Below are 26,266 nucleotides of genomic sequence, written 5' to 3'. Positions count from 1 at the left end.
GCCCAAAAATCTTGTCTTTGGTTTTTGGGTTTACAGAAAATAATATTTTTATCTCTAGATTTTGTCCCCTTTTGTGGTAGTTGTACTTCACATGCTACAAGCCTATAACGGTTTCAGAGAGCAAAAGCGCACACAAACGCCCTCTGCAGAGAAAACATAGGAAGCCATTGACCCTCCATGGCTGTGGCATCGTCTCTTGCTCTATCAGGGCTTGCAAGTTTCCAACTTTGTTGTTGTAACACCTTGTTGAGGGTGAAGAACAGTGATTTTGGATTAAGTTTGGAGAATTATCATCACAAGAGAGCAGCAACAACCAAATGGCGATTCCTCCTTGGTGGGGTTTCTGTGTTGCATGTTGAGAATCCATGGAAGCCAGCTAGGGTAATGGTACAGCATGTTGTTCATAATGATCAATTGGGTGGTGATGTTGTATCTCAGGGATCGCATAAGGATTTGGGTTCTCTTCCAAGTGAGTTTTCTTATTTTCTTTAGTGTTTGTTTCCATTTTCAGTCTGTTCAAGATAACAGATCCTGTTAAATGTTTATGAGCATAATTATCCATATAATTGAATTATTTAATTTCTTTATTCCATTGGTGCTTGCTTGCTCTGCATTGCTGAATGAATAAAGACTTGTTTTGTGTAATTTATCTTTTCTGGTTTGATTTCACACTGTTAATTGAGTTTGTTAACATTTCCTAGCTATAGAGCGGAATAAAAGATTAACTTCCCCCCATGTTGTTTTTTAAAGCTAGTTGTTAAAGCAAAGCAGGGCGATTATATCCAGGGTTGGTTGTGGCGTTGGTGAAGGGGATAGACCAGTTACTACTCCCAAGTCATTGTTGGTATTTCATTCAACCGGTCTTATGTTTCTCATTGTTGTTGTTCTCCTGAATTCTGGAAAACATTGTTCAGAATGAATGTATATGTTAGAAAACATTTGATCAACTTGTATCAGGAGTTGTGCCGTTGGAATCTGTCTAGTTGTAACTGTTTAGAAAGTTACTCATCCTGTGCTGTTGTTTTATTTTATTTTGTCATGTTGCCATATGCATTCCCATGTTATGTAATTTGCCATGACCTATGAGTTATACTTTTGGATCACATAATTTACAACTACTGATTTTGTCTCTAAATGTAGAGCCTTTGTCCATATCCGATATTGTGGCTGCTTCCGATGACAGTGCTAAAGTGCGAATATCATATAAGGTATGATGTGTATGTTTGTTTCTACTTTGTGATTTGATGATCATGTTTCATCATTTGCTTGGATTATTGAATTAGGGAATACCTGGATCATACAGCGAGGATGCTGCACACAAAGTGTATCCTAATTGTGAAACAGTTCCTTGCCATGATTATGAAGCTGCCTTTAAGGTTTGAAATAATCTGTAATATTCTTTATGCAGTAGTTTAGCTAAAGCCGAATTCCTTGTGTTTGTGTTCGTGCACGCGCATGTATTTTATCATGTATAAGCAAGGACTATTGTCTTATGGCCATCAATATCTTTCTTATAACCTAGTTAACTTCTATAAAAATATTTTGACAGGCTGTTGAATTGTGGATTGCTGACAAAGTTGTTGTTCCAATAGAGAATTCATCCGGGGGAAGCATCCATCGAAACTATGATTTACTTCTTCGTCATAGGCTGCACATTGTTGCTGAGGTGCAGTTGGCTACTAATCTCTCACTTTTAGCTTTGCCAGGTGTCAGAGTAGAGTACTTGAAACGAGTTCTAAGTCATTCCCAGGTTTGGCTATATTCTTTTTTCCATTTATGGCTCTTCCGATATGTGGTAGTGTAGAATTGCTTTTGCATCTGATCCTATGCGATACAAGAAAGAAAGAGATGTTTCTTTTAGTGGGGTGCGGTTTCAGGCATTCAGTGCCATCGATACTTAATTACTTATTCCTTTTATATTTATTGTCATTGATTCATCATGCAGGCACTTGAATTGAGTGATAATTTCTTGACTAAACTAGGTGTTGCTAGAGAAAATGTTGATGATACAGCTGGTGCTGCTCAGGTAATCTGACAACATATTTTTCGTGACTTCTAAGTTTTCTAATGCATTATTAGAGAAGAAAAATTGTTTAATTTCCCCCCTTTTAATGTGTGCATGACATTAGCATGTAGCTTTGGATGGTCTCTATGATGCCGGTGCAATTGCAAGCATTCGAGCTGCAGAAATTTACGGGCTTAATGTGCTTGCAGAAAAAGTTCAGGTAAAACTCCTTACCAAGTCAGGTTGGTTTAAATGAAAATGCTTGTGTTTGTTTCAAAATTCCAATGTCTTATACAGGACGATGGTGAAATCATCAGTCGTTATCTCGTGCTTGCCAGGGATCCAATAATTCCGAAATCTGATAAGCTCTTCAAGGTAAACTTTTGACCTATAAAGTTGTATCTTAACCATGTTACAAGATTTTCTTGAATCGGCTCATCATTAGATAATTCCAGACAAGCATTGTGTTTACACTGGACGAGGGTCCCGGGGTACTGTTTAAGGCGTTGGCAGTATTTGCCTTAAGAGATATAAACTTAACCAAGGTATAACAGAAGAAGCTTCTTTTTCTTAGTCTGGCTCAATTCTTAATAAATACATGAAGATCAATGATATGTATTGTAAAATCAGATTGAAAGTCGCCCACAACGAAATCGGCCGTTAAGAGTTGTTGATGATTCGAACACTGGGAGTGCCAAGTGAGTTATGATTTTTTCCTTTGCATTTCCTATTCTAGCCGAGGATAAAGTCATTCAGAGATTTCTGAAACTACATATTTCCCTATCCTGATGCAAGAAATTGAGATAACATGTTACTTTTTTTTTATTTAGGTATTTCGACTACCTTTTCTACATTGATTTTGAGGCGTCTATGACTGAGCCCCGAGCACAAACTGCCTTAGGACATCTGCAGGTTTGTTCTTTGTCATCTTATTCATGATCTGAAATCTGTCTCTTAATTCTTCTATTTGCTTCTGTCCCTTATTAAACCTTCCTTCTGAAAGAGCCATGGCCAAAATCCTGTTCAAGTGTTTAGATCTTTTGGACTAAGATTCTGTTCTCTCTTTTTCCTGTAGGATCTAACATGCTAATGCACATGCACACACACTTTCTCAAGCATTCTGTTCTATACTTTTTGTTGAATTTTCCCTCTTTTCAACCACCTGTATATCAAATATTAAATCTTCCAACTATTTTTGTCATGAGTTCCTAAGCATATATCAAATATTGTTAAATGTCCCTACAGGAATTCGCCACATTTCTTCGGGTGCTGGGCTGCTATCCTATGGATACAACCATATGAGTCACAGCTATCCGTGTTTATTGCTGAATTTTCAATGGATATCATCATACTCAAGCCTAAAATGCCGGAATTTCAAAGAGCAGTCGGAGCTAACTGATGGTCTGAACATACAATACGGCGATGCAAACGGTCGATTGTGATCTTAGACATTGCAAAAGAATGAACAGAGGTATAAGGTTTTAAACATGTATGTAATATGTAGTATAGCTTCAATTCTATAGCATTAAAAAACAAACAAAAGAAACAAGAGCAACAGTGAATGTAAAAGGAAAAAATCTGCTAATGTATTCTTTGTTTCATAGTGAATTCACCATAATCAGTAAAAACATGATTTGTTAGCATCTCATACCTTGCCTTGATTCTTAACTGTAACACCTCATGATCAATTATGTCTCTGTTCATGAATTGAAAGTTTGAAACTATTCTTATTCTCAAATGCTATGCTAGACAAATAGTATCCATTCTATTACAATGTCAACCTTGACAAAAAGAATTAAAAAAGAGAAGGACAAAAAACATGCATGCCACCAATCCATTGCTTCACAGTGAAGTCTCTCAGCCCATTATGATCAATAATAACATGATGCATTGGTTGATTGGTTCGCATCTAATGTGTTTGTCTTGATTCATCTTGTATTCTCTTGATTCTTCTTGAAAAAATGCAACAGTTATCTAAAAGACATTTTGTGTTTGGTTTGTGTTTTTATTTTTAAATTTTGTGAAGAGAAAATAGAAAATAAGAAGTGAAAATGAAAAATAGAATATTATTTTTTTTATAAAATTCTAAAAATAAAAAAAGGCTAATTTTTAAAAGTTATACGCAAAGAATACATTAAAAATTTAAAATTTAGTGTATCATTGATTTATAATATGTTAATGTATTCAATATCATTAAAAGAATATTATAAAAATAATTTAATTCTAAATTCTTAAAGAATATTCTTAAGGTATTCTAATTTTAATATACAGAACGAATAAAAAATTATGTTTGTGACATGCACTCATTGCAGAGATGCCAGCTGCTGCTGCAATAGAATGTTCTTGGTGACTTGTGAGTCCACAATTTTTTTGGTGAGTGACTTGTGAGTTCACATGTTGATATTGCAACATTGGTCTTAAAAAGTAAAATTAAATCAAGAGAAGTGACATGAAACCACTACTTTTTTCCCAACAAAATATTGATATGAAAGAATCAAATATTAATGTTTTTGGTTTGAGACTGGTTGCTTTATTTGCATGACCATCTTGGTGTGACATTTGAACAATTTGGAATCTGCTGTGGCTGATGGATACTCAATGGGAGGGGAAAAAACATAAATAAAGCTTGTTACAAACTAACCCACTTAACTTGGTCAAATAATTAGCTCGTTTGTCCGCTTAAACAAGTGTTGGAGATTCAAATTCCGCCTTATGAATAGATCTAAATCCTAAACATTAGGGAAAAATGACCAGCATTTTAAAGAATAGTATAAAAATTGCTTAAAATTTATTTGTATGCCCATATTTATTATACATGATAAAATTAAATATCTAAAATCTTTTACGTGTTTAGTTGTTTACTATATATAAATAACTTTTGCCTTCAAAAACGTTAATCACTTTAGATATTTATTTTCTTTTTGTTAATTACATATATTATATTCCAACAAAATATTAATTATTTTATACCAATTTTATCATACCTTACGACTTTACTTATTACAAATATCTTATTCTCTCTTAGCGACTCATCACCCTCCTATTGACCTATCTTATTCTTATCATCTTATGACATAACTCTTCAATAATTCAAAGGATACTTCAACATGTGAACGTTCTTCATTTAAAGAACAACAATAACAACAATAATAATTTAATTTTCATACACTATAAATATATTTTTTTTAAAAAAAAACTAATTGTATACTGTCAGATTAATACAATTAACTAATTTTTTAAACTTACTACTTAAAAACATCTAAATATATAAGAGTTAATAGTCAAAATCGTCCCCAAAAAATAAAGTTGATCAAAATCGTTTTCGAAAGATAACGGACATGATCACGTTCGTCCTTCCGTCATTTTCTGCGCTGAGGTGGCTAACGTTCAGTGACGTATTCCATTAATTGCCAGCGTGGCACACTAACAAAACGATGCAGTTTTGATTCAATGGGCTCCAGGCCTTGATGTGACGTCATTTAGTGTCTAGAAGAGATTTAAAACATTGGAAAGCATCACCCCTCTATTAACAACTATCTCTCTCTATTTCGCTCCAAAACGTATCGTCTCCCTCAAGTTATGCCCTAAGCCTTTGACCCAACATTTGAACCACGCTATCAACCTTTGTTAGTGTTGGAGATGATTAAAACAGAAGAGGTATCGATACTGAATACAGAGTTGATCGTCTCCTGGAGCAACATTGATAGTGGAGGAAGCCATCGCGACGATTAGAGGTAAGGATGAAACCTTTAATTTTCATGTTTTTTTGAGTTATTCTGTTGCATGATGTCTTTCTAGTGGCATGACTCATGTGTTTCTCTGAGTCAAGGTAGGGTTTGGGGTGACTAAGGGTTTGTATGACTATTCTTATATGATACGAGTGTATTAGAATGCTTTGCTTTTACTGGCTTTGTAATATTTTTAGTTAGGGGTGTTTCATTTTAGTGATGGTTCTATTCGTTTGTTGCGAGTTTAGGAAATGTTTTCCTATGATTGGGAATAGCTAGCTAGCTAATGCAAGTGTGTTTGGTTAATGATATTTTTGTCTCTGTTATTGTAGATGGAAGGTCCTCCCATGACATTTGTGTTTCATCATGGTGGATTATCTAAAAAGTCTGTTGATAGAGACATTATATATGAACCTGACAATATGGAAGTCTTGATGGGTGTTGATGGCGACACACTTGATGTGTTCTTTGTAAGGGCTACTATAAGGAGTTAGGATACATGAAGCTGGAAACTGTTGGTGGAAAGCTCCTGGAGTTCCCCTTTCATTTGGGTTGAGAAGCTTAGTCACAGATGCAAATTTGCTTGTAATGTGTTAGGATTGTAGGAGAAATCAACATGTGATCAATGTTTATCTTGAGAACTGTATTTCACAGCCATGTATAATAGACAACATGGAGGAGGATATAGTCAATGTGGAAGTAGAAAGTAGCAAGTAGAAGAACTCTTCCCAAGCTAAGAAGCGCCATTCTGAACCTGCTAAGGTGCCCACTACAAGTCACCCTCAGTCTAACAAACAAACCCCTCAGCCCACTAAACCAACCTCACAGCCCAATTCTCAGCCCAACAAACTAACTGTGAAGCCCAATTCTCAACCAAAAAATCAACTATGAAACCCAATTCTTAGCCCACTAAACCAGCCCATAAGCCTATCCAGACTACATCTTAGCCCATGAAGACTCCTTTACAGCCCACCAAACCCCACCCTCAGGACAAGAGGACCACCCCTCAGGCCAATACAGTTTCACGTCAATCCAATACACCATCTCAAACAGCCAAGAACTCACAAGGTAATAAGAACAAAGAAGGTAGCAGTGGTTGCAGACTGACCAGATCTGAAAGACTTGTGAAAAAAGCTCCCATCCAGGAAGAAGACAGTGACTCTCATGACTCATATGAGAGTGCTAAAGATGAACTGTATAGGCCTCCTAAAATTCTAGGAGACAATCTGTATAGTAGTGACAGTGATAGTGACATTGACAATAGGAAAAGTGGTGCAAGAAAGGACATCAAATCTGAGGTCAGAAAGAAGCATAGACCTCCTAAAACCATATTAGGGGATAAAGAAATAGAAATTGATGACTCTAACTATGAGGGGTCTGAAGATGAACAAAGCTCTGACTCTGGTATGTTTACTTTCTTAGGGTTATTAGTTAATTGATTTATTTGGAAAATGTTTAGGGTAGCTTATGTGTTGAATTTTTTCTTGGCAGATTTAGATGAGGATGATGAAGACTTTGAAGGTGCCTCAGATGCTGACTCATGACATTCAGGAAAATTCTGGTAAATAGTTGGACTCTGATGAAGAATCACCAATTGTATATCCTCAATTTAATGACAAAATCAAGTTTGGACTGTTGAAATTTGAGGTGAGTATGATATTTAAGTCAAAAGCTGAATTTATGCAAGCTACTAGGGATTACACAATTCAGTAGGGTAGAAATATTTTATTCATAAAAAATGATAAGTTAGAGTTAGAACTATTTGTAGGACTGAAGATTGTCCATGGGTTGTATATTGTGCATGTAACAAAAAAGACGGGTCTTGACAAATTAAAACTCTAGTTGATAGTCACATCTGTCTAAGAATGAAGAAGAATAGATCTGCCACCCAAACTTGGACTCTTAGTAAACTAGTACCTAAGCTTAGGAAACATCCCACTATGAAGCATCGAGAGATTTATGACTGATTTGTAAGAAAGTATAATGTGTATTTGAATAGCACATGTATTACTAGAGCCTTGAAAGCTACTAGAAAGGTTGTGGAAGGTGATGAGATAGCACAGTACGGGTTAGTGTGGAACTATGCTAATGAGCTACTGACTAGCAACCCGGGATCCACAATACAAGTTGGTGTCATCACCACGTCCGAGAGCTCTCTCCTGTTTGATCGATTCTATGTCTGTCTTGATGCTTGCAAGAGGGGGTTTAAGGTAAGTTGTAGACCTTTAATAGAATTGGATGGAGTGTTTCTAAAGACATTGCATGGGGGTCAAATTCTGACAGCATGTGGACAATATGCTAAGAATCACATCTTTGTGATTACTTATGCTATTGTCAGTGTGAAAAATAAAGATAATTGACAGTGGTTCCTTGAGATACTTTACAAGGATCTAGGAGATTACAAAGAGAACAAACGGTGCTTCATCTCAGACATGCAGAAGGTAAGGATGAAATTAATTCATGATAATACGTTCTAAGGGGTAATTTGATTTAATGAAAATTATTGAGGGACTATTTTGATTTACTATCTTTTCGTGGGTTGTCTTCCGTGAAGGGTTTAATCCCTACAGTTTAGGAGGTGTCTCCAAGGGTTCACCATCGCTTCTGCGTGTGGTATTTGTGGCGCAATTTCTCAAAGCTGTGAGTTAAAAGATTTGGTGTGAAAATGTGCTCGGTCGAGAACAACAAATGAATTTAATAGAAACATGAACAGAGTTAAGTTGATCAACGAGAAAGTTTGGGAGTATCTTGACAAATGGCCGAAAAATGCATGAACAAAAGCGCATTTTAGTGAAGTTGCAAAAGTGGATAACATATGCAACAACGCATGTGAGTCATTCAATGCAAAAATCAAGCACAAAAAGAGCAAGCGCATCCTGACCTTACCTGAGAAAGTTAGAAGGATCATCATGAAAAGTATGATTGACAAAAGGAAGAAGTTACAAAACTATCAAGGAATTCTAACCCCTGTTTAGCAAAGTAGACTTGAAGCAATGACAACATTGTCTAGCCATTGGGCTCCTAAGTGGTCTGGCGATGAAAAAGAAGAATTGTACGAAGTGCATGGCTAGCCAACCAATATGGTTGTTGACTTGTAAAAGCACACATGCACTTGTAGGTTTTGGCAACTCACAGGTAACAACTTCAACACTTAGTTAAGTTATCTTTGTTCATGTTACACATTTTAATTAATCATTTAATTTGTTTTAAAAGGTATGTCGTGTATGCATGCAATATCAGCAATACAAGATAAGAATGACAAAAGGGCTGAAGAGTACTGTCATGACTGGCTGAAGATAGAAGCGTATAGGAGGACTTATTATTTCAACGTCAATCCGGTTAAAGGAGAAGGGAGAATGATGAACAACCAACTGGATCAAAGACAAAGATGAAGAGAAAGTACAACCCAGTTAAATCCATGTATTGTGGTGAGATTGGCCACAACAAAAGAGGCTGTGCAAAGAAGAAAGTTGTGGATGCTGAGAAACATGCCAGGCAAATGCAACTGCAACTGGCAGTTGTTGCTCCTGTTGCAAATGGTGCTGACCGTGAAGTCAATATTGTCCCTGTTGAACATGATAATGCTCCAGAAGCAATAGCACCATTGCCTGCACTTTCATCACCCATCCAGCCTCCTACAGATATTGATATCAGCCAATCTGAAAGCATTCTACCAACCCAAGATACACAACAGGTTGTATAATCATAACTCAATTGTAAAAAATAACACCTTTATTTTATCAGCTAACAAGTGCATTTGGTATTGGCTTAGGTAGGATCAAGTGGTAGCTAGGCCACCTAAATTACAAGTGATTAAAGGAAAAGTAAGAGCCACATCTTCCCCTAAACCTACTGTAGCTACACCAGTGGCTATCTCTGCTGAGACTATCAAAGGGACAAGTTCTGTAACTGCTAAGAAGTTGGCCAACTTTATGACTTTTGTACCTACTCCAGGCTTCAAGCACCCAAGGAAGAATGATAAAACACTTTGATTAGAAAGCAATGTGTTCTGCTTGAATTTTCTTTTGTATGGGGCTGCTTTATGTTTTTTGTATAGGGTAAATGAAGTACTATATTAAACATTGTGGTTATCCGTAATCTAAAAGTTGTATGTGCCCTTCTCTTTTGGTGTAGCCTTCTTGTAAGTATCACAAATTATCACATTAATTACAACTATCACAAACATGAAAATTATTAGTAGTTTCAAAGATCTAACTTTAACTTTCAAGCTGTCCAATCTCCATATATACCACCTTCACCCTCCATTCTTCATAGTCACTTTCAACCTGCAAATCAGTTCTATAATCTTTATTTGTACCACTTTCAACCACTCCTAGATAGTCATCATCATCAACCCACTTAAAGTAATTACAGTGACTGTCCTTCTGCAAATTAAAAAAGCAAAAAAGAAAACAATGAAAAACACCCAATAACACAAAACAAGATGAAAAACCTTTAACTTTTTCAACACCACTCATCCGGTACCCTGAACATGCATGGAATAATCTATATGGGTTCACTGCTATCCCAGATTTTTTTATCACAGCCTTCAATCCGCAGAAACATGATTCCTCATGAGTCTTCCTCCTCATTCGCATTGAAGCGCTGGAACCATTACTGTCGTGCGACAGAAACGATACACCACCACTGCGACCTCCATATCCTATCTTTTTCCTCCCGGGGACCCAACAATTCCAAGTTCTACCCAACTATATGGCCCTATGATTGTTGGCCGTGACTTATTTATCATCGAATTTAGAATTAGTGTTCATCAACCAACGGACTGATTTGAATTGTTTTAACATACTTACCTTGTCAGCAACAACAACGTACACTTAGGCGTTTGTCACGCTGGCAGTTAACGGAACACGTCACACAATGTTAGCCACCTCAGTGAAAGAGATGACGGAAGGACGAACGTGATCATGTCCGTCATCTTTCGGGGACGATTTTGATTAATTTTATTTGTTGGGGACGAAAATGGAGATCGAAATATCTTTTAGAAACGATTTTGACTATTAACTTAAATATATAAATATGATTGGATGATTATATAAAATTTGTTATACTACCAATATATAAAAATTAAAGTCAAATAATAAAAATAAAGCTATTATATATATTACTTCATCATCAATTACTATATTGTTTGCCTCTAGGGAATTTGGAAAAGAGGAACTGTCCAAAAAAAAGATGGAAGAGAGGGAATGACGCCTCTCTTGGGGTTTATTCATAAATATTCTTACATCTTCGTTGAGCTCCAGAAAAAAGAACATAGTTTAACTAGTTTAGCTACTAGTGTGTATGTCAGCCAAAGAAAAAAAAAATCAAATGAAAATAGTGGCAATCAAAGGAGTGGCCTTTGAATGATACTGAAAATACCATTATATTTAGTAAGTAATTTTTCTTTTTGCAATTCTAAAAATATTGTTTTATTTATACACCTGTTTAATTTAAAAGTCTGAAAAGTGAATAAATAAAACTGAATATAAATCACTATCTAATTAAATAGTGACAAAATGTGACATCCACACAAAAACATTATATATAACTTTGAGGATTTTAGTTTCTTTAGTTAATAACTTTGAGTTTGAATTTTAGAATAATAAAATTATTTTGTACTATTTTTAATTTACAAAAATGATATTCTAATAAAAAATAATTAAATACGAATAGAGAAATTTTCATTTATAAATAGTAGATTACCTTCTCATAATAATAATTGTCTGTTATATTTTTTAGATTCATTAACAACTTAATTAAAGAGACATTATTATATGAAGAATATATAATTCTGTCCTTTACACATGGGAAAGGGAACATTACTATATTGCATTGTTAATGATGGTGATGCTGTATGCTTTTTGGTTTTGTTCTTTTCCTTAAAACGTTAGACAGATGCTGTGTGCATACCCATACCAAACCTTTTTTACAACTTAGCTTCTCCTCGAACCATGATGTTTAATTTTTCCCTAGGACTATTTTCTGTCTAGGTTCAATGAACATGACACCTTCTTCTTTTTTCTTTTTTCATATTTTCTAACTTTATGGTTATATAAGACCAATGCTCTTTTTTCTTTTCTCAGTGAGGAAAGGAGCTGAATTAGATCTTGAAGGGACAAGTGCCAACCCACTTTGTTTCTGAACTCATGAAGACATGAACTTGGCTATGTTTTTAGCCTTCATCATCTGCTTCATTCTCTGAGTGAGTTCATTGGTATGCTTCTTTAATTGTTTCTTCTTATTCATGTTGTTGATTCATTCCATATATAATTTTATTATGGATTATGTATTCTCTTCTTTTCGGTTCTTATTTTTCATCTAAATAAAAAGCAAGGTTGTTAGATTTTGATATGAACTGCAAATATAAATTTTAAGTGGCTTATTTTTATGCTAATTATCACTAAGAAATGGCTTAGATCTCTTAATCAAAGGACTTTTGAACCTGTGAAATTCCAAAGCTACAAACTTTTGTATGTTGGCATTGATGGGTAAACTCTAACTTTGATTGATCCGATCCAATACATGTTTTATTTATAGGTTTTCAAATAAAGTGACCCGTTATTATTCTATCAATCAATAATCAACTTTGACAGCTATATTAGCTGCATCCTTCCGAAACTCATCATAACCAATACAAATGGCTTATTAGTTATTAGTTGTTGTTGCTTTCAGATACTTTTTTATGCTCCTTTTCAATTTCTGTGATTCTATGAATATTCCTCTTGTATGCCAAATTTCAACACTATTGGATTCATATTTTAAGGGTTTTTTTTTTTTCCTTTATCTCTTTGCACCTCTCTCTATTTGTTGTTATTTTAATTTGGAGAATAATTACTCTAAAAATCTAATTTTGGAACTAATGAAATGATAAAGCAGCACATAAGCCAGGAGATAGTTTCATAATAACTACTCAATGTGGTATTTTTGGATCTGAAACATATCATTAATTAAGATGCTTAGTCACTGGTGGGTTTTAGATTTTGTGTACGGAGATGCCATTGACTAATGTTGTTTTCACATCTGAAAACTGATTATTTATCATGGAAGTAGCCAATGAAATTGCTCAAAACATAAGAAATCAAAATATAGAATATAGGAGTAGTACGGAAGAACAACCTTATCTTCAAATTGAAGCTGGAAATCAAAGCCTTCTCCAATCACTGGTGCCGATCCTCATAAGTTTTGAAAAATACTAAATTTGGGTATATAATTGAATATTCCTGTAAAACTACTTTGTATTGATACTGCATTAAAATTAAATTTAAAAAAAATAATAACTAAATTTCTTATGCAAGTTAGGAACCAGATAGATTTTGACACGTAGCATAGTGGTTGCTAGTTGCTACCTTGCTAGCATTATACTACTACAACAATATAATATTAGAAAATTTTTAGATGTATATGACATATTGGTGTTTTAGTAATCTTAACCATTAATTTTAATTAATATTTATATATTTTTTTATAATTAATATTAACCATTAAAATTATTAAAATAGCGATGTACTTGATATACTTAAAATTCTTTCAAATATTTAACTAAAAAGTTGTAAATAACTTATAAAATTGTCGGGCCAACTTTCCAATAGAATATCTTCAACTGAAAATGGATGTATATTATATGCTTCTTAAGGCAGAGAAAGTATAACTTTATAAAGAATTTGCAGTTCCAAATGTGATTGCTACATATCAAGGGTTATTTCAGTAGATGATTCGTGGATATATTTTGATTCGAATTCCAGTCTACTTAAAACTTTGTTAAAGAAAATGTTATCAGGTTTGAAAAAAAAATTCTATTTTTATTTTTAATATTCTGTTTTCAATATTTAAAAAAATTGAAAAAAATAAAATTGTTTTACGTGTTTACGTTTTTTCTTAATAAAATTTACAAAATAAAAATCTTTTGTGCAATATATATTTTACAGAGGCTATGGCAGCAGAGAATGGCACAGTTGATGATAAGGAGATGATCATGACCACCAAAAACTTGGGGTCTTCCATCTCATCAAATTCATTCACAACAATGATGTATATGGTTCAGCTCCTGTTTGTGTTGTTAGATTTGACAACACATTTATATGGTTATGAACTGATCAAGTCATGGGTTCAAGAAAATATTATAGACCCTCTTGTACTGGACAAGGATCTCAAATCCAACAATTGATGATTCCTTGTTGCTTATGAGATCCTATATATGTTCTTGTACTGCTCCTCATCAAGAGAGTTCCCCTTCTCAACTTCAAAATATTGGACACTGTTTTAATTATATTAATTAATTAATCGTTTTCTTAGCATTAAGCCTCTTTTTGAATGAATTCCACCCTTGTAATACTAGTTAGTACACATGAGTTGCTATGCCGCATATATAATGTAATAAATTGAAGTTTATTAATGTTCTTTCTAGCATAACAGTTTCCTAGATTTGAATTCCTTAAGCAATTTTAATAATATGATGAGTTATTATTTTTATGATGCGGTTAGTGATAAGTTATTAATTTTAAGAGACTCAATACATGTCTAAGTATTTTTATCAATTAAATCTAATTAAATTGGTTCAAACACAACAAAAACTACTTGGTGAAATCACACATTTGTTTTTGTTCACGTGAAAAATGCACCAAAATTTCTTACCTGTAATACAATTTTTTTTTAATTTTGACATTTAAATTTTTTAAAGTTCTAAATTTTCTTTTAACATTTTTTTGTTTATAGTAAAAAAGGATCAATAAAAAAATGAAACAAAAAAGTTGCATAATTATTCCTTCTTTCTATTTGTTTTTTTTTTTAAAGGGTGAAACAATAAAAATTATGAAAGTGTGAAACAAAAAAATTATAAAAATAATAAAAAAAAAGAAGAAAATAAGTTGTTTGAAAAAAATATAAAAAAAATAACACTAAAATTTTTTAACTTTAACATAAAAATTTCTTAATTTTAAAATCAAAACTTTTTAAACGTTACACATAAAAATAATGCTGCAGTTTTTATTTTTATTCTTTTTTAGAAGACCACGACGACATTGAAGAAGAATTGCGCAAAAGTATAACATAGAATGCTGTAGATTTTTCTTATTTCATTTTGGAAGAAGAAGAAGATGATGACGATGTTGAAGAAGGAGGAGGAAGAGGAGGAGGAGGATGGTGATCATGATAATGAAGGAGGAAGAAGAGGAGGTGGAGGAAGAAGAGGTGATAATAATGATGATGATATTGAAAGAAGAGGAGAAAGAAGAAATTAATTGTTAAAAATATGGATACCTAAATGCTGACTTATTTGAACTTGTTAAAAAAAATTAATTGTGTAATATTTTTGTAATTTTAAATGGGAAACTTTTTTCTTTTTTTTTTCTCTACATTATAATACATACATGTAAAGTTAAGATATAATTGTGAGAAAAACAAAAATCAATTTGGATACAAAGTGATTAAATTGTCACTTTATAAAAGTAATAGAAGTTTGAAAATAAAAGATCATTGGTCAAAGTTGTTCAAATAAATTAAGAAAAATCAAGTCACAAATAGTTAAAGGAGTTTGAACATGCATGGTAGTAACAAAAGAATTTGAATACAACATCTTTAGAAAGTTGAACTTTGATGGAGCAAGCAATTTGTTCTTTGCTTATGAGTATAAAAAGCTAGAATTGATGTGTTCTATACATATATGATTGGTGGTTTGGTTGCATTCAACTAAAAAATTTACTGTTTGAATATAATTTGAGTGTTCACATACATATATATTGCAACAAGTAGTTGAAACTTGCATATTACATGGATATGGCGATGGATATTTTGTTACTAATTTTGTTCACATTAGCTGACTATATAAATGCTAAAGATTTGGTACCTTAAAGATGTGCAACTTCATAATGTAAGACAAGAGAGTTAAAAGGATATTTGTTTAAATTTTAGTATCTATTTTGTTATTGTTTACTTCTGATTAGTTTGTGTTTGATCATCACTTTAGTATCTTATTAAGTGATGAAATTATGATTCTCAAATATTTTTATTTATTTCGAAGGAATTTTGTTCGAGTTGAAGATATTTAGATTGTTAGACAACTTGTTAGTTGGGTCCTATATATATGTCTATCAAAAAGGTTTGATAAAAAAATAAAAAAAATTAATCGATAAAAACAGTCAGAATTTACTATATTTAATATTTATTAATTTTAGTAAAATTAATAAATAATACATAAGACAAATTTTAATTTTTTTTCCTAGTATTATCGTATTTCTATATATTAATCTTAAAATCTCATGAGCAGTCTTTGTAATGCTGCGACTTATGTAAATCTGGTTAATAAAATATATACTATGAAGGAACAAGATTTGAAGGAAGGAAATTTTCATGCAAAAGTGACATGAACATGCAATTCAGACATGAAACCTACACCATATTTTGATGTAAAATGTGAGAAGTACTTAATTGTATAATAATTAATTTTTTTTATCAGTGCTTAATTGTATTATTGATGATCAAACCCAACATAAAAATGTAATCTTATAAAATATTTCGGCCTGAATAACCATAATTCATACATTATTTTGAACCTAGTTAATAATACTTTATAAGACTCAACTCAACGGGAGAGAATCTACCCATACCATCAACCATATTGAATATTAATTTGAGCATATAAATTGGACCAAAATATTAGTTAGGTCACCTCATTTTGTTTGGGCTGACTGTAAGCACAAACATTCCGGGTTAATGCAGGATTTAAAAAAGAGTCGCACCTTAAAAATATAATATATAGAATCTAATCTAATAATTATATCAGTGATTATTTTTATAATTTGAACCAATAACTTTAGAATTATACAAAAATTACTCAATTATTGTTTTTTTTAGTGACTACTCAATTATTGTTTAATAACTCGTTTTATTGGATTGACTATATGATCTTAATAAAAAAAACAATTTAGATTTCTACTATCTTTTTATCTAACAGATTAAAGACTAATTTCAATTGAGTAATTGGCTCATTTATTTGCATAAATGTTAAAAGTTTAAATTTTACTTTATATATATATAATAACCTATTATTCAAATAAATTTTAAATAAAATTTAAATTCAGAATTTCTTATATCTGAGAGCAGGTTTTTACTTTTTAGAGTAAAGGACAAATAGGTCTCTAATCTTTTTTCGCAGATATTTTTATTTTTGACCATTAAAAAATATTTTTAAGTCCCTGACGTCCTTAAAAGTTGGACGGATCAGTCCCTCCGTCCAAATGTCTCCGTCAAACCGATGGAGTGGCTCCCGTAAAATTACTCAAATAAACATATCAAGGCAAGAAAAATCGATGCCTTCGATATGTTTGTTTGAGTGATTTAAAGTTTGGAAGACAAGAATAGCTTGAAAGAAATAGAAAAAAATCATGCAAAGTATAGGATTTGTAAAGAAATGAGGATTTGCTAAATTCATGGTGACGCATACGCGTGACACACGTGTACGCGTGACAAGCATTACGAGAGCCACGTCAGATTTTTCTGTTGGATCTGACGGAGACATTTAAACGGAATGATTGATCCGTCCAACTTTTAAGAATGTCAGAAACTTAAAAGTATTTTTTAATGGTCAAAAACAAAAATATTCGTAAAAAAAAAGGTAAAGACCTGCTATTTGTCCTTTACTCTACTTTTTATATTGACAATGGGGCAAGGGCCCCTCTCCCAAAGTTTTTACAAATTATATATAGAAAAAGTCTAGAAACCAGTAGATTTTGTGATTTTTAGTCATTAATTAGTTATCAATGATATTTTTAATGGTGTAAGATTATATCTAATAGTGTTGTTACGACCTGGCCCAAAACACATACGGGTCGACCCGACCCCTTGAGAATCCGACCCGAGCGGTCGGGTACTCCGCACTCGCCACGATGCCTGGACACGCGTCCTCACCTGCCCCTCCCAACACAGCTGTGAGGAAGCTTCGAGGAAAGTGGGCCCATCCCCTCAGGGCCCATCTCTGACACAGTATAAATGGGGAAGGACCTGCCCTTCCCCCAAGGTACGTCACATACTACACCTAATACTCACCTGTACACTCACTGACTAGGGCGTCGGAGTGTCTTTGCAGGTGGCACCCCCCTTTTCCTCCTTCACACATCGGTACCTCGACAGCTCGGTTCACCAACACTCGCACGGCCACAACAATCAAGGCGCCTCCCCCTCAACCTTACCCGAACAGTCCAGGAATTGACAAACTGAACAAGTATAAAATCATTCAATTTTCTTTTGATGATTAAGTACTGACCAAAATTTAACAAAAATACTGACTCTATCACTCCTCATATATATATATATATATATATATATATATATATATATATATATATATATATATATATATATATATATATATATATATATAATTTGTTAGCATTTATGATTTGTGACACTAATTAGCATAGTATGGGATAACCATATAATGTTTGGTGTAATGTTTTCACTGAAATAAGTTATTGATTGCTAAAATACGACCGTAATTAATTATTAGATTGAAAATATTTTTTTCACTTGCACATTGCATTCATCATTTTAATTTTTTTAAGTCAAGAATTTTAATAACATATTTTTAGTTTATATTTTTAAATATTATTATTAATTATTTGTCAAAAATAATAAATTTTATTTATTTTTTAATATATTATAATTAAAATAATACAAAAATAAAAAGAATAAATATCTATTTTGACTGAAATTTTTTTAAGGATCATGAGAATGTAAATAAAAAAAATTCTTTAACTGATAATCTTTAGCTCAATTTTTTTAAAGGATCATGAGAATTCAGCAAAAAAAATTATTTTTGACCGTTAATCTTTAATTTTATGAGACTAATTAATTTATCTGTCAATACTTCCTCTTAAGTTAACAGATAGTGCCTATGTAATATGTCAATTTATTAATTTGTCTATTAAATACCAATTAGGATTGATAATTTTTTTATTGAGAATTTTATTATCTTTTAGTATAATTATTAAAAATTGTTTAGAATTTTTTTTATTATTTTTTGTTACCCTTTTTATATGCATCGGATAAATTTATGGGCAAAATACAAAAAGAAAACAAATGGAAGTCAATATTATATGGATGTCCTAAATACAATAATATTACATAACTGTGATACAAGTTATATGGGACAAATTGAGAATTGTTATATACTAATTGGTCCAATTACAAGGGCAACAACTAAGAGAATAAAAGAAGGTTTTACAAATATAGCTAAATCATGTGCTCAGGAGATGTATCAAGAATTGGGTAAGACAATGATTAATGATTATCAAAGGTCAAACATCTTACTATTTACAAGATGCATTGAAGACTCTCATTAGTCAAGATGAATTAAAAAGACATCACTTTCTTAGAATTTAATTTATGTTTATTTTATTTTTGTTATTTTGTTTGTTTTAGGCTTAGTTATGATTTAGCTCGTTTTTTTTTATTCTAGTAAACTTATAAGTTAGGGTTTTAAATATAAGAGGTATAAAAATCCTCTAAAATCTGGTAGCCACTTTTTTCTTTAATTTTGATAAATGCAAACTTCTTTGAGTTTCTTTGAAAAACTTAGGTGTAAACAGGTGAAATAGAGTGATTTTCTTAGCCGTTGTATCAGGAAATCAAATTGAGGTAGAGGAGTCCCTTTTTTTAATCTTCCATCTTATTATGGGTTATGTTCCGTATCATTTGGTATCAGATTTCAGGTATTAGATTAATCTTTATTAATCTATATTTGTGGTTCTTTGATCTTGTTTAAAAAAAAGTTGTTCTCAGCTGTTGTCGTCATCACCATTCCTTGCGTCATTCATTATTTTTTGTTGGTGTCATGCCTTGTCTTTTGTCTTTCTTATTGTTACTTTACTATCATTAATGTTGCTTTTCATTATAAAAACACACCAATCTCAAACAAACAATTTCTGAAACAAATATTATTATTATTCTTATTATTATTTTTATTATTTTTGTATTATGTGTCTTTTGCCTTTTGTTTTGGTCATTTTTTATCTCTTATTGTTGTGTCAAATTTTTTCTACTGTCCTTATTTTATTTTCTTTCTAAAGTGCAACGGTCAAAGAGATTCAAGAGTGAGGGTAAAAGTCAATTTTAAAAATACATGAGTGTCCATCTTTGAGTAAAACACGTGAGAAAGTGATTATGAGGTCCTTTCTATAATATTTTTGTTACAGGTTCATTATTATGGCTGCTCATTCTGAAGATACTTTAGTTGACATGGAGTTGATGCAAAGAGCCATTTAACACTTAACTACTTGCTTGACTGAATTGGAAGCATGGAGGCAAGAGGAGACACAAACACTGTCCAGAAATATTAAACAAGGACCTTTTCAGAATTGGCGTCCGAATCATGTGCCTTCTAATGATGACTCTGATGGGGTTATAACACCTCAACATAAAAGTCTAGATAGTAATATCAATGCCATCAAGATGCAAATACCACCATTCAAAGGGAAAAAGGACCCTGAAATTTATTTAGAGTGAAAACGTAAGGTGAAAAGAATTTTTGCTTGTCATAATTACTCTAAAACAAAGAAGGTTCGTTTGACAACCGTTGCATTCTCTGACTATGCCTTGCTTTGGTGGGATGAACTAGTGAAGACAAGATGGAAGAATGATGATCACCTTATAGAGACTTGGGATCTTATGAAGCGTCTCATGAAGAAAAAATTTGTGCCTTCGTACTACTACAGAAAAGTGCATCAGAAGTTACATCAGCTGACTCAAGGCTCCAAACCTGTTGAAGACTACCATAAGAAAATGGAGATGCTTATGATCACTGTCAACATAGAAGAGGACACTGAGGTTACTATGACATGATTTGTAGGTGGTTTGAATAGAGCGATTACTGATGTGGTGGAGTTATATCATTATGTGGGGATGGAGAATTTAGTCAATATGGCAATGAAAGTGGAAATGCAACAACAAAGAAGAGCACCAAGAGAATTGTCTCATGCTATTCCAAAGTGGGAGTCTCGTAGTGCTGACACAACAAAGATTAAGGGTATTGAACCTAATGCGTTGTTTGATGCTACGAAGAAGAAAGGTAATTCTAACTATTCTTCTGCTACTTCTAGGCATCGAGATATTAAATGCTTCAACTGTCATGGTATGTGTCATTATGCTAGTGATTTCCCAAACAGGAGATTGATAGTTATTAGAGGAGATGATATTATATCTAATTCTGATCATGGTGATGCTTCTGATCATAATAGTATGCCACATTTGGAGGACTGTTCTGATGGTGATATTGAGTATGCAGTCCGTGGTGAATCTCTTTTTGTTAGACGTGCTTTGAATTTGTAGGTGAAAAAAGATAACCTGGAGCAACGCTAAAATCTTTTTCACACTAGATGCTTGGTGGGTGGAAAGGTGTGTAGTCTGATTATTAATGGCGGAAGTTGGACTAATGTGGCTAGTACACTTATGGTAGAAAAATTGGGTTCGACATGTATTCTACATCCTAAACCATATACGTTGTAATGGTTGAATGACAGTGGTGAGATCAAGGTTGACAAGCAGGTGACAATTGCATTCTCTATTGGCAAGTATGTTGATGAGGCTTTGTGTGATGTGGTACCAATGCAAGCTTGTCATTTATTATTGGAGAGATCTTGGCAGTGCGACCGTCGAGAATTTTATGATAGTCACACGAATCGGTTCTCCATTGATTTTAATGGTTATAAGATCACTCTTGCTCCTTTATCACCTAAGGAGGTTTACCTTGACCAGTTGAAGCTTCAACAGGATACCAAAGGAAAAATGGGATGTGAGATCATAGAAAAATCTGAGAGAAAAGAGGCTATGAGAGAAAAGAATATAGCAAAAGACCTAAAAGTGAGTGAAAAGAAAGATACGAGTCCATGTCATGAGAGTAGTTCAAATACAGAGAAAATTGAGAATGTTGAGAGCAAATTGTGTTTCTTTACAAAATAGAGAGATTTAAAGAGTGCTTTAATAAGCAAGATAGTTTTATTTATGGTTTGGTTTAGGGATACTTTATTCTTTGACACTGACCTTAACCCAAATTTGCCAAATAGCTTTATCTCTTTGTTGCAGGAATTTGTCGATGTCTTTCCTATTGACGTGCCATGTGGTTTGCCTCCATTACGAGGGATTGAGTACCAAATTGATTTTATTCCTGGTGCTAGCATTCCTAATAGACTAGCCTATAGAAGTAATCCTGAAGAGACAAAGGAGCTTCAAAGGTAAGTGGAGGAGTTATTAGCCAAAGGTCACATCAGGGAGAGTATGAGTCCATGTGCTGTACCAGTTTTGTTGGTTCCAAAGAAGGATGGTACTTGACGAATATGTGTGGATTGTCGTGCAGTCAATAAAATTACGGTAAAGTATCGTTATCCTATCCTTAGGTTAGATGACATGCTTGATAAGTTATATGGTGTATGCATATTCACTGAAATTGATTTGAAAAGTGGGTATCATCAAATTTGAATGAAACCAGGGGATGAATGGAAGACTGCATTTAAAACAAAATATGGGTATATGAGTGGTTAGTAATGCCTTTTGGGCTAACTAATTCACCTAGTACTTTTATGCGTCTAATGAACCATGTTTTGCGAGAATTTTTGGGTAAATTTGTTGTTGTTTATTTTGATGATATTCTCATTTATAGCACTTATTTGGATGACCACTTGTCACATGTTTCAGCTGTTTTGAAAGTGCTTCAAAAAGAAAAATTATATGCCAATTTTAAAAAGTGCACTTTTTGTATTGATCGGGTTATATTTCTTGGTTTTGTTGTGAGTGCGAGTGGAATTGAAGTTGATGAGGAAAAGTTAAAGGCTATTCGTGAATGGCCAATGCCTAAGAATGCTTCTGAGGTAAGAAGTTTTCATGAGTTAGTTGGGTTATACAGAAGATTTGTAAAAAAATTTTCTACCATTGCTGCGCCTCTCGCAGATGTTATAAAAAAGGATGTTGGATTTAAATAGGAAAGGGAACAAGAAATTACATTTTATACCCTAAAAGACTGTTTGTATTCTGCTCCTATTCTTGTTTCACCTAATTTTGATAAAAACCTTTAAGATTGAATGTGATACTTCTAGGATTGGTATAGGTGCTGTTTTGATGCAGGAAAAATGAGCCATTGCCTTCTTCAGTGAAATGTTGAATTTAGCTCAGTGTAAATATTCAATATATGAAAAAAGAATTATATGCTTTGGTTTTGGGTTTTGGAGGTTTGGCAACACTACCTCTTATCTAAGGAGTTTGTGATTCACACGGATCATGAATCTTTGAAGTACTTAAAAGGACAAGGTAAGCTTGATAAAAGATATGCTAAATGGGTGGAATTTATTGAAACATTTTCATATGTGATTGCCTTTACACAAGGTAAAGAGAATGTCGTTGCTGGTACTTTATCTCGGAGGTATGCTTTGATTACTACACTTACTTCTAAGTTGTTAGGATTTGAGTTTTTAAAAGAGTTATATGCATCTGATTCTGATTTTTCTGCTATTTATGCCTCTTGTGAACATAGTGCATTTAACAAATTTTATAGACATGAAGGTTTTCTATTTCGTGGTAATAGAATTTGTGTGCCTGCTTGTTCTATGAAGAACTTACTTGTTCTTGAATCACATAATGGGGATTTGATGGGTCACTTTGGTGTGCATAAGACATTGGATGTGTTATTTGAACATTTTTACTGGCCACGCATGCGTAAAGAAGTTGAAAAATTTTGTGCTAAGTGTATTGCATGTAAATAGACTAAATCTAAGTCTTTACCACATGATTTGTATACCCCTTTACCTGTTCTTATGCATACGTAGGTTGATATTTCTATGGATTTTGTTCTTGGTTTGCCTCGGACAAGAAAAGATAGAGATAGCATTTTTGTTGTGGTATACAGATTTAGTAAAATGGCTTATTTTATTGCATGCCATAAAACTGATGATGCAACAAATATTGCTAATCTGTTCTTTAGAGAGGTTGTGCGCTTACATGGTGTTCCCCAAACTATTGTTTCTGATCGTAACGTAAAATTTTTGAGTCATTTTTTGAAAGTTTTATGGGGTAAATTAGGCATAAAATTATTATACTCTACTACTTGTCATCCTCAGACTGATGGTCGAACTGAAGTAGTAAATAGAACATTAGGGACCTTATTACGTGCTGTTGTTGGTAAGAATTTAAAAACTTGGGAAAATTGTTTACCTTTTATTGAGTTTGCTTATAATCGATCCATTCATTCTTCTACTAGTTTTTCTCCTTTTAAATTTGTGTTTGGTTTTAATCCTTTAACTGTTTTGGATTTATTACCTTTACCTTTGAGTGGTATTGTTAGCTTGGATGCAGAAGGTAAAGGTGAAAAGGTTAAAGCAATACTATTGAAAGCACGTGAGTTACTTGAAAAGAAAAATAAGTTGACCGCTCGACGGGTGAATAAAGGTCAAAGACAACTTGTCTTTGAACCTGGTGACTGGGTATGGGTTCATTTGAGAAAGGAGATGTTTTCTACTCAAAGAAAATCCAAGTTAGACCCTAGAGGTGATGATCCATTTCAAGTGCTCGAAAGAATCAATAACAATGCTTATAAGCTTGACCTTCCATGTGAGTATAATGTATCAGCTACTTTTAAATGTCTCTGACCTATCTCCTTTTGATTTAGATGCAGATTCGAGGACGAATCTTTTTTAGGAAGGAGAGAATGATATGAGCCCTATGGGACAAACTGAGAACTGTTATATGCCAATTGGTCCAATTACAAGAGCAACAACTAAGAGAATAAAAGAAGGTTTTGCAAACATGGCTAAATCATGTGTTCAGGAGATGCATTAAGAATTAGGCAAGACAAATGATTAACGATTATCAAAAGTCAAACATCTTACTATTTACAAGATGTATTGAAGTCTCTCATTAGTCAAGATGAATTAAAAAGACATCACTTTCTTAGAATTTAATTTATGTTTATTTTATTTCTGTTGTTTTGTTTGTTTTAGCCCAGTTATTATTTGGCCCCTTTTTTTATTCTAGTGAACTTAAGTTAGGGTTTTAAACTTAAGAGGTATAAAAACCCTCTAAAATCTAGTAGCAACTTTTTTTCTTAATTTTGATGAATGAAAACTTCTTTGAGTTTATTTGAGAAACTTGGGTCTAACAGGTGAGGGAGAGTGATTCCCTTAACTGTTACATCAGAAAATCAAATTGAGGTAGAGGAGTCCCTTTCTTTGATCTTCCAACTTATCCTGGGTTACGTTCCGTATCAAACTGTCTTGTTTGTATTTATATGTTAGATTCAATTTTTACCTTCTCAAAGTAAATTGAATAAATAAGATTCAAATTAGTATGAAAAATTATAAATCCAAATATACAGCTTCAATTTAGTAGGGTTAAAACGTTGAAATTAGCTAGCACATAGTAAATCAAAATAATAGGATTCAATTTAGCCCCATAGTAAATCGAAACAAGTGACTTCGATTTATAGTCCCTAGTAAATTGAATAGAATAGCTTTGATTTATAGATTACGTACACCATAACTAAATCGAATGAAGTAGGTTTGATTTATTATATATACACCTATATATACAATTCGAATTCAGTTATTTCGAATTATAATTCACAATCTCTTGCACCCTCAAAATGCACCCTAGAGAGAAAAGTTAGGCAACAACACCACAAGATTCAAAACTATAAAAATGGAGGACGACCCGAATTGTATCTATCGGTTGGACAAAGTTGCTCATATTGCTGGTGGTATCAATGAAGTGGTTAGTGATTTTTTTTTCAAGATAGATTAGAAATGCTAGTAATATTAAGTAGCTTAGAGTATATGATTATAAACGTTAGTTAGAACTTAGAATTTTTAAAATACAAATGGTGGTTAGAGTAGTGATTTAGTAATTTATTGATAGAATTTTAAAACTATAAATGCTACTTAGGATAATAACTATAAATAACTGTTAGCTAGAATAGTGTTTAGAGATTCTGTTAGGGTTTGTAAGTTTTAAATGTTAGATTAACTAGTGACTAGAAGTTTAGTTAGAATTTAATTTAGGTTAAAAGTGTTAGTGATAATAGTGATTCAGGGCTCGTCTTTAACATTGTAACATTACTTGGCATCGTCTGCACAGCCAGTACATTATATGACTCTTTTCAATCTCCTCAAATATGCGAAAATGCTTTCTTCTTAGCCAATTAAATCCTTCTGTAAGTTGGTAAAAATTCAAAATGTGTCTTTGCTGCATTCTGTAGAACCTTGATCGATACGACAGATTAACTCTTATCATAGGCAGTATGAAAGCAGATATAACATGATAATCAAGCATTCTGTGATCACTAGATATCGTCGTGGCCAGACATGTGTATGAGTTCTATTATACCGTCTTACCTCCCAAGTACTCTTCCGCTGGCGACGAGTGATTCAAATCAACCATGTGCAACCGTTGCCAAACTCCTTACACTTTTTATGGTACTTGACATGATCAGATTCTAGCACTCTGTACTCGACCCCGTGGCGAATTCTATAAGCCTTCATGATTAAGACAACTTCCTCTT

General features: G+C 33.0%; 1 protein-coding gene, 1 long non-coding RNA gene and 1 pseudogene across 2 annotated transcripts; all 3 read left to right on the top strand.

Annotated features, from left to right (window-relative positions):
* The first annotated feature begins 4 nt into the window (after positions 1-4).
* Positions 5-3,653, top strand: LOC112706992 (arogenate dehydratase/prephenate dehydratase 1, chloroplastic). The gene is made up of 11 exons (XM_025758534.3): positions 5-469; positions 1,141-1,208; positions 1,284-1,376; positions 1,550-1,750; positions 1,946-2,026; positions 2,130-2,225; positions 2,303-2,380; positions 2,461-2,550; positions 2,636-2,703; positions 2,836-2,917; positions 3,251-3,653. The coding sequence occupies exons 1-11, from the start codon at positions 178-180 to the stop codon at positions 3,305-3,307; spliced, it is 1,206 nt and encodes a 401-aa protein (XP_025614319.1). The 5' UTR covers positions 5-177; the 3' UTR covers positions 3,308-3,653.
* A 7,962-nt stretch (positions 3,654-11,615) lies between these two features.
* LOC112706991 (uncharacterized) lies at positions 11,616-14,205 on the top strand. Its single transcript, XR_003155938.2, has 3 exons — positions 11,616-11,726; positions 11,820-11,950; positions 13,662-14,205. It is a non-coding gene; the product is annotated as an uncharacterized lncRNA (long non-coding RNA).
* Positions 14,206-20,646: 6,441 nt separating this feature from the next.
* Positions 20,647-24,359, top strand: LOC140174706 (uncharacterized; annotated as a pseudogene).
* The last annotated feature ends 1,907 nt before the right edge of the window (positions 24,360-26,266 follow it).

Source organism: Arachis hypogaea, chromosome 8 (assembly GCF_003086295.3).
Source record: "Arachis hypogaea cultivar Tifrunner chromosome 8, arahy.Tifrunner.gnm2.J5K5, whole genome shotgun sequence".
Taxonomy (NCBI): domain Eukaryota; kingdom Viridiplantae; phylum Streptophyta; class Magnoliopsida; order Fabales; family Fabaceae; genus Arachis; species Arachis hypogaea.
The sequence above is the reverse complement of the archived record's forward strand: the minus strand, read 5'-3'. Positions and strand labels throughout refer to the sequence as shown.

Excerpts from the sequence above, each read along its gene's own strand:
- LOC112706992 (XM_025758534.3), top strand. The coding sequence starts at position 178 with ATGGCTGTGGCATCGTCTCTTGCTCTATCAGGGCTTGCAAGTTTCCAA. Across the intron at positions 2,381-2,460 it reads AATCTGATAAGCTCTTCAAG|ACAAGCATTGTGTTTACACT; the intron begins GTAAACTTTTGA and ends AGATAATTCCAG. Across the intron at positions 2,704-2,835 it reads TCGAACACTGGGAGTGCCAA|GTATTTCGACTACCTTTTCT; the intron begins GTGAGTTATGAT and ends TTTTTTATTTAG.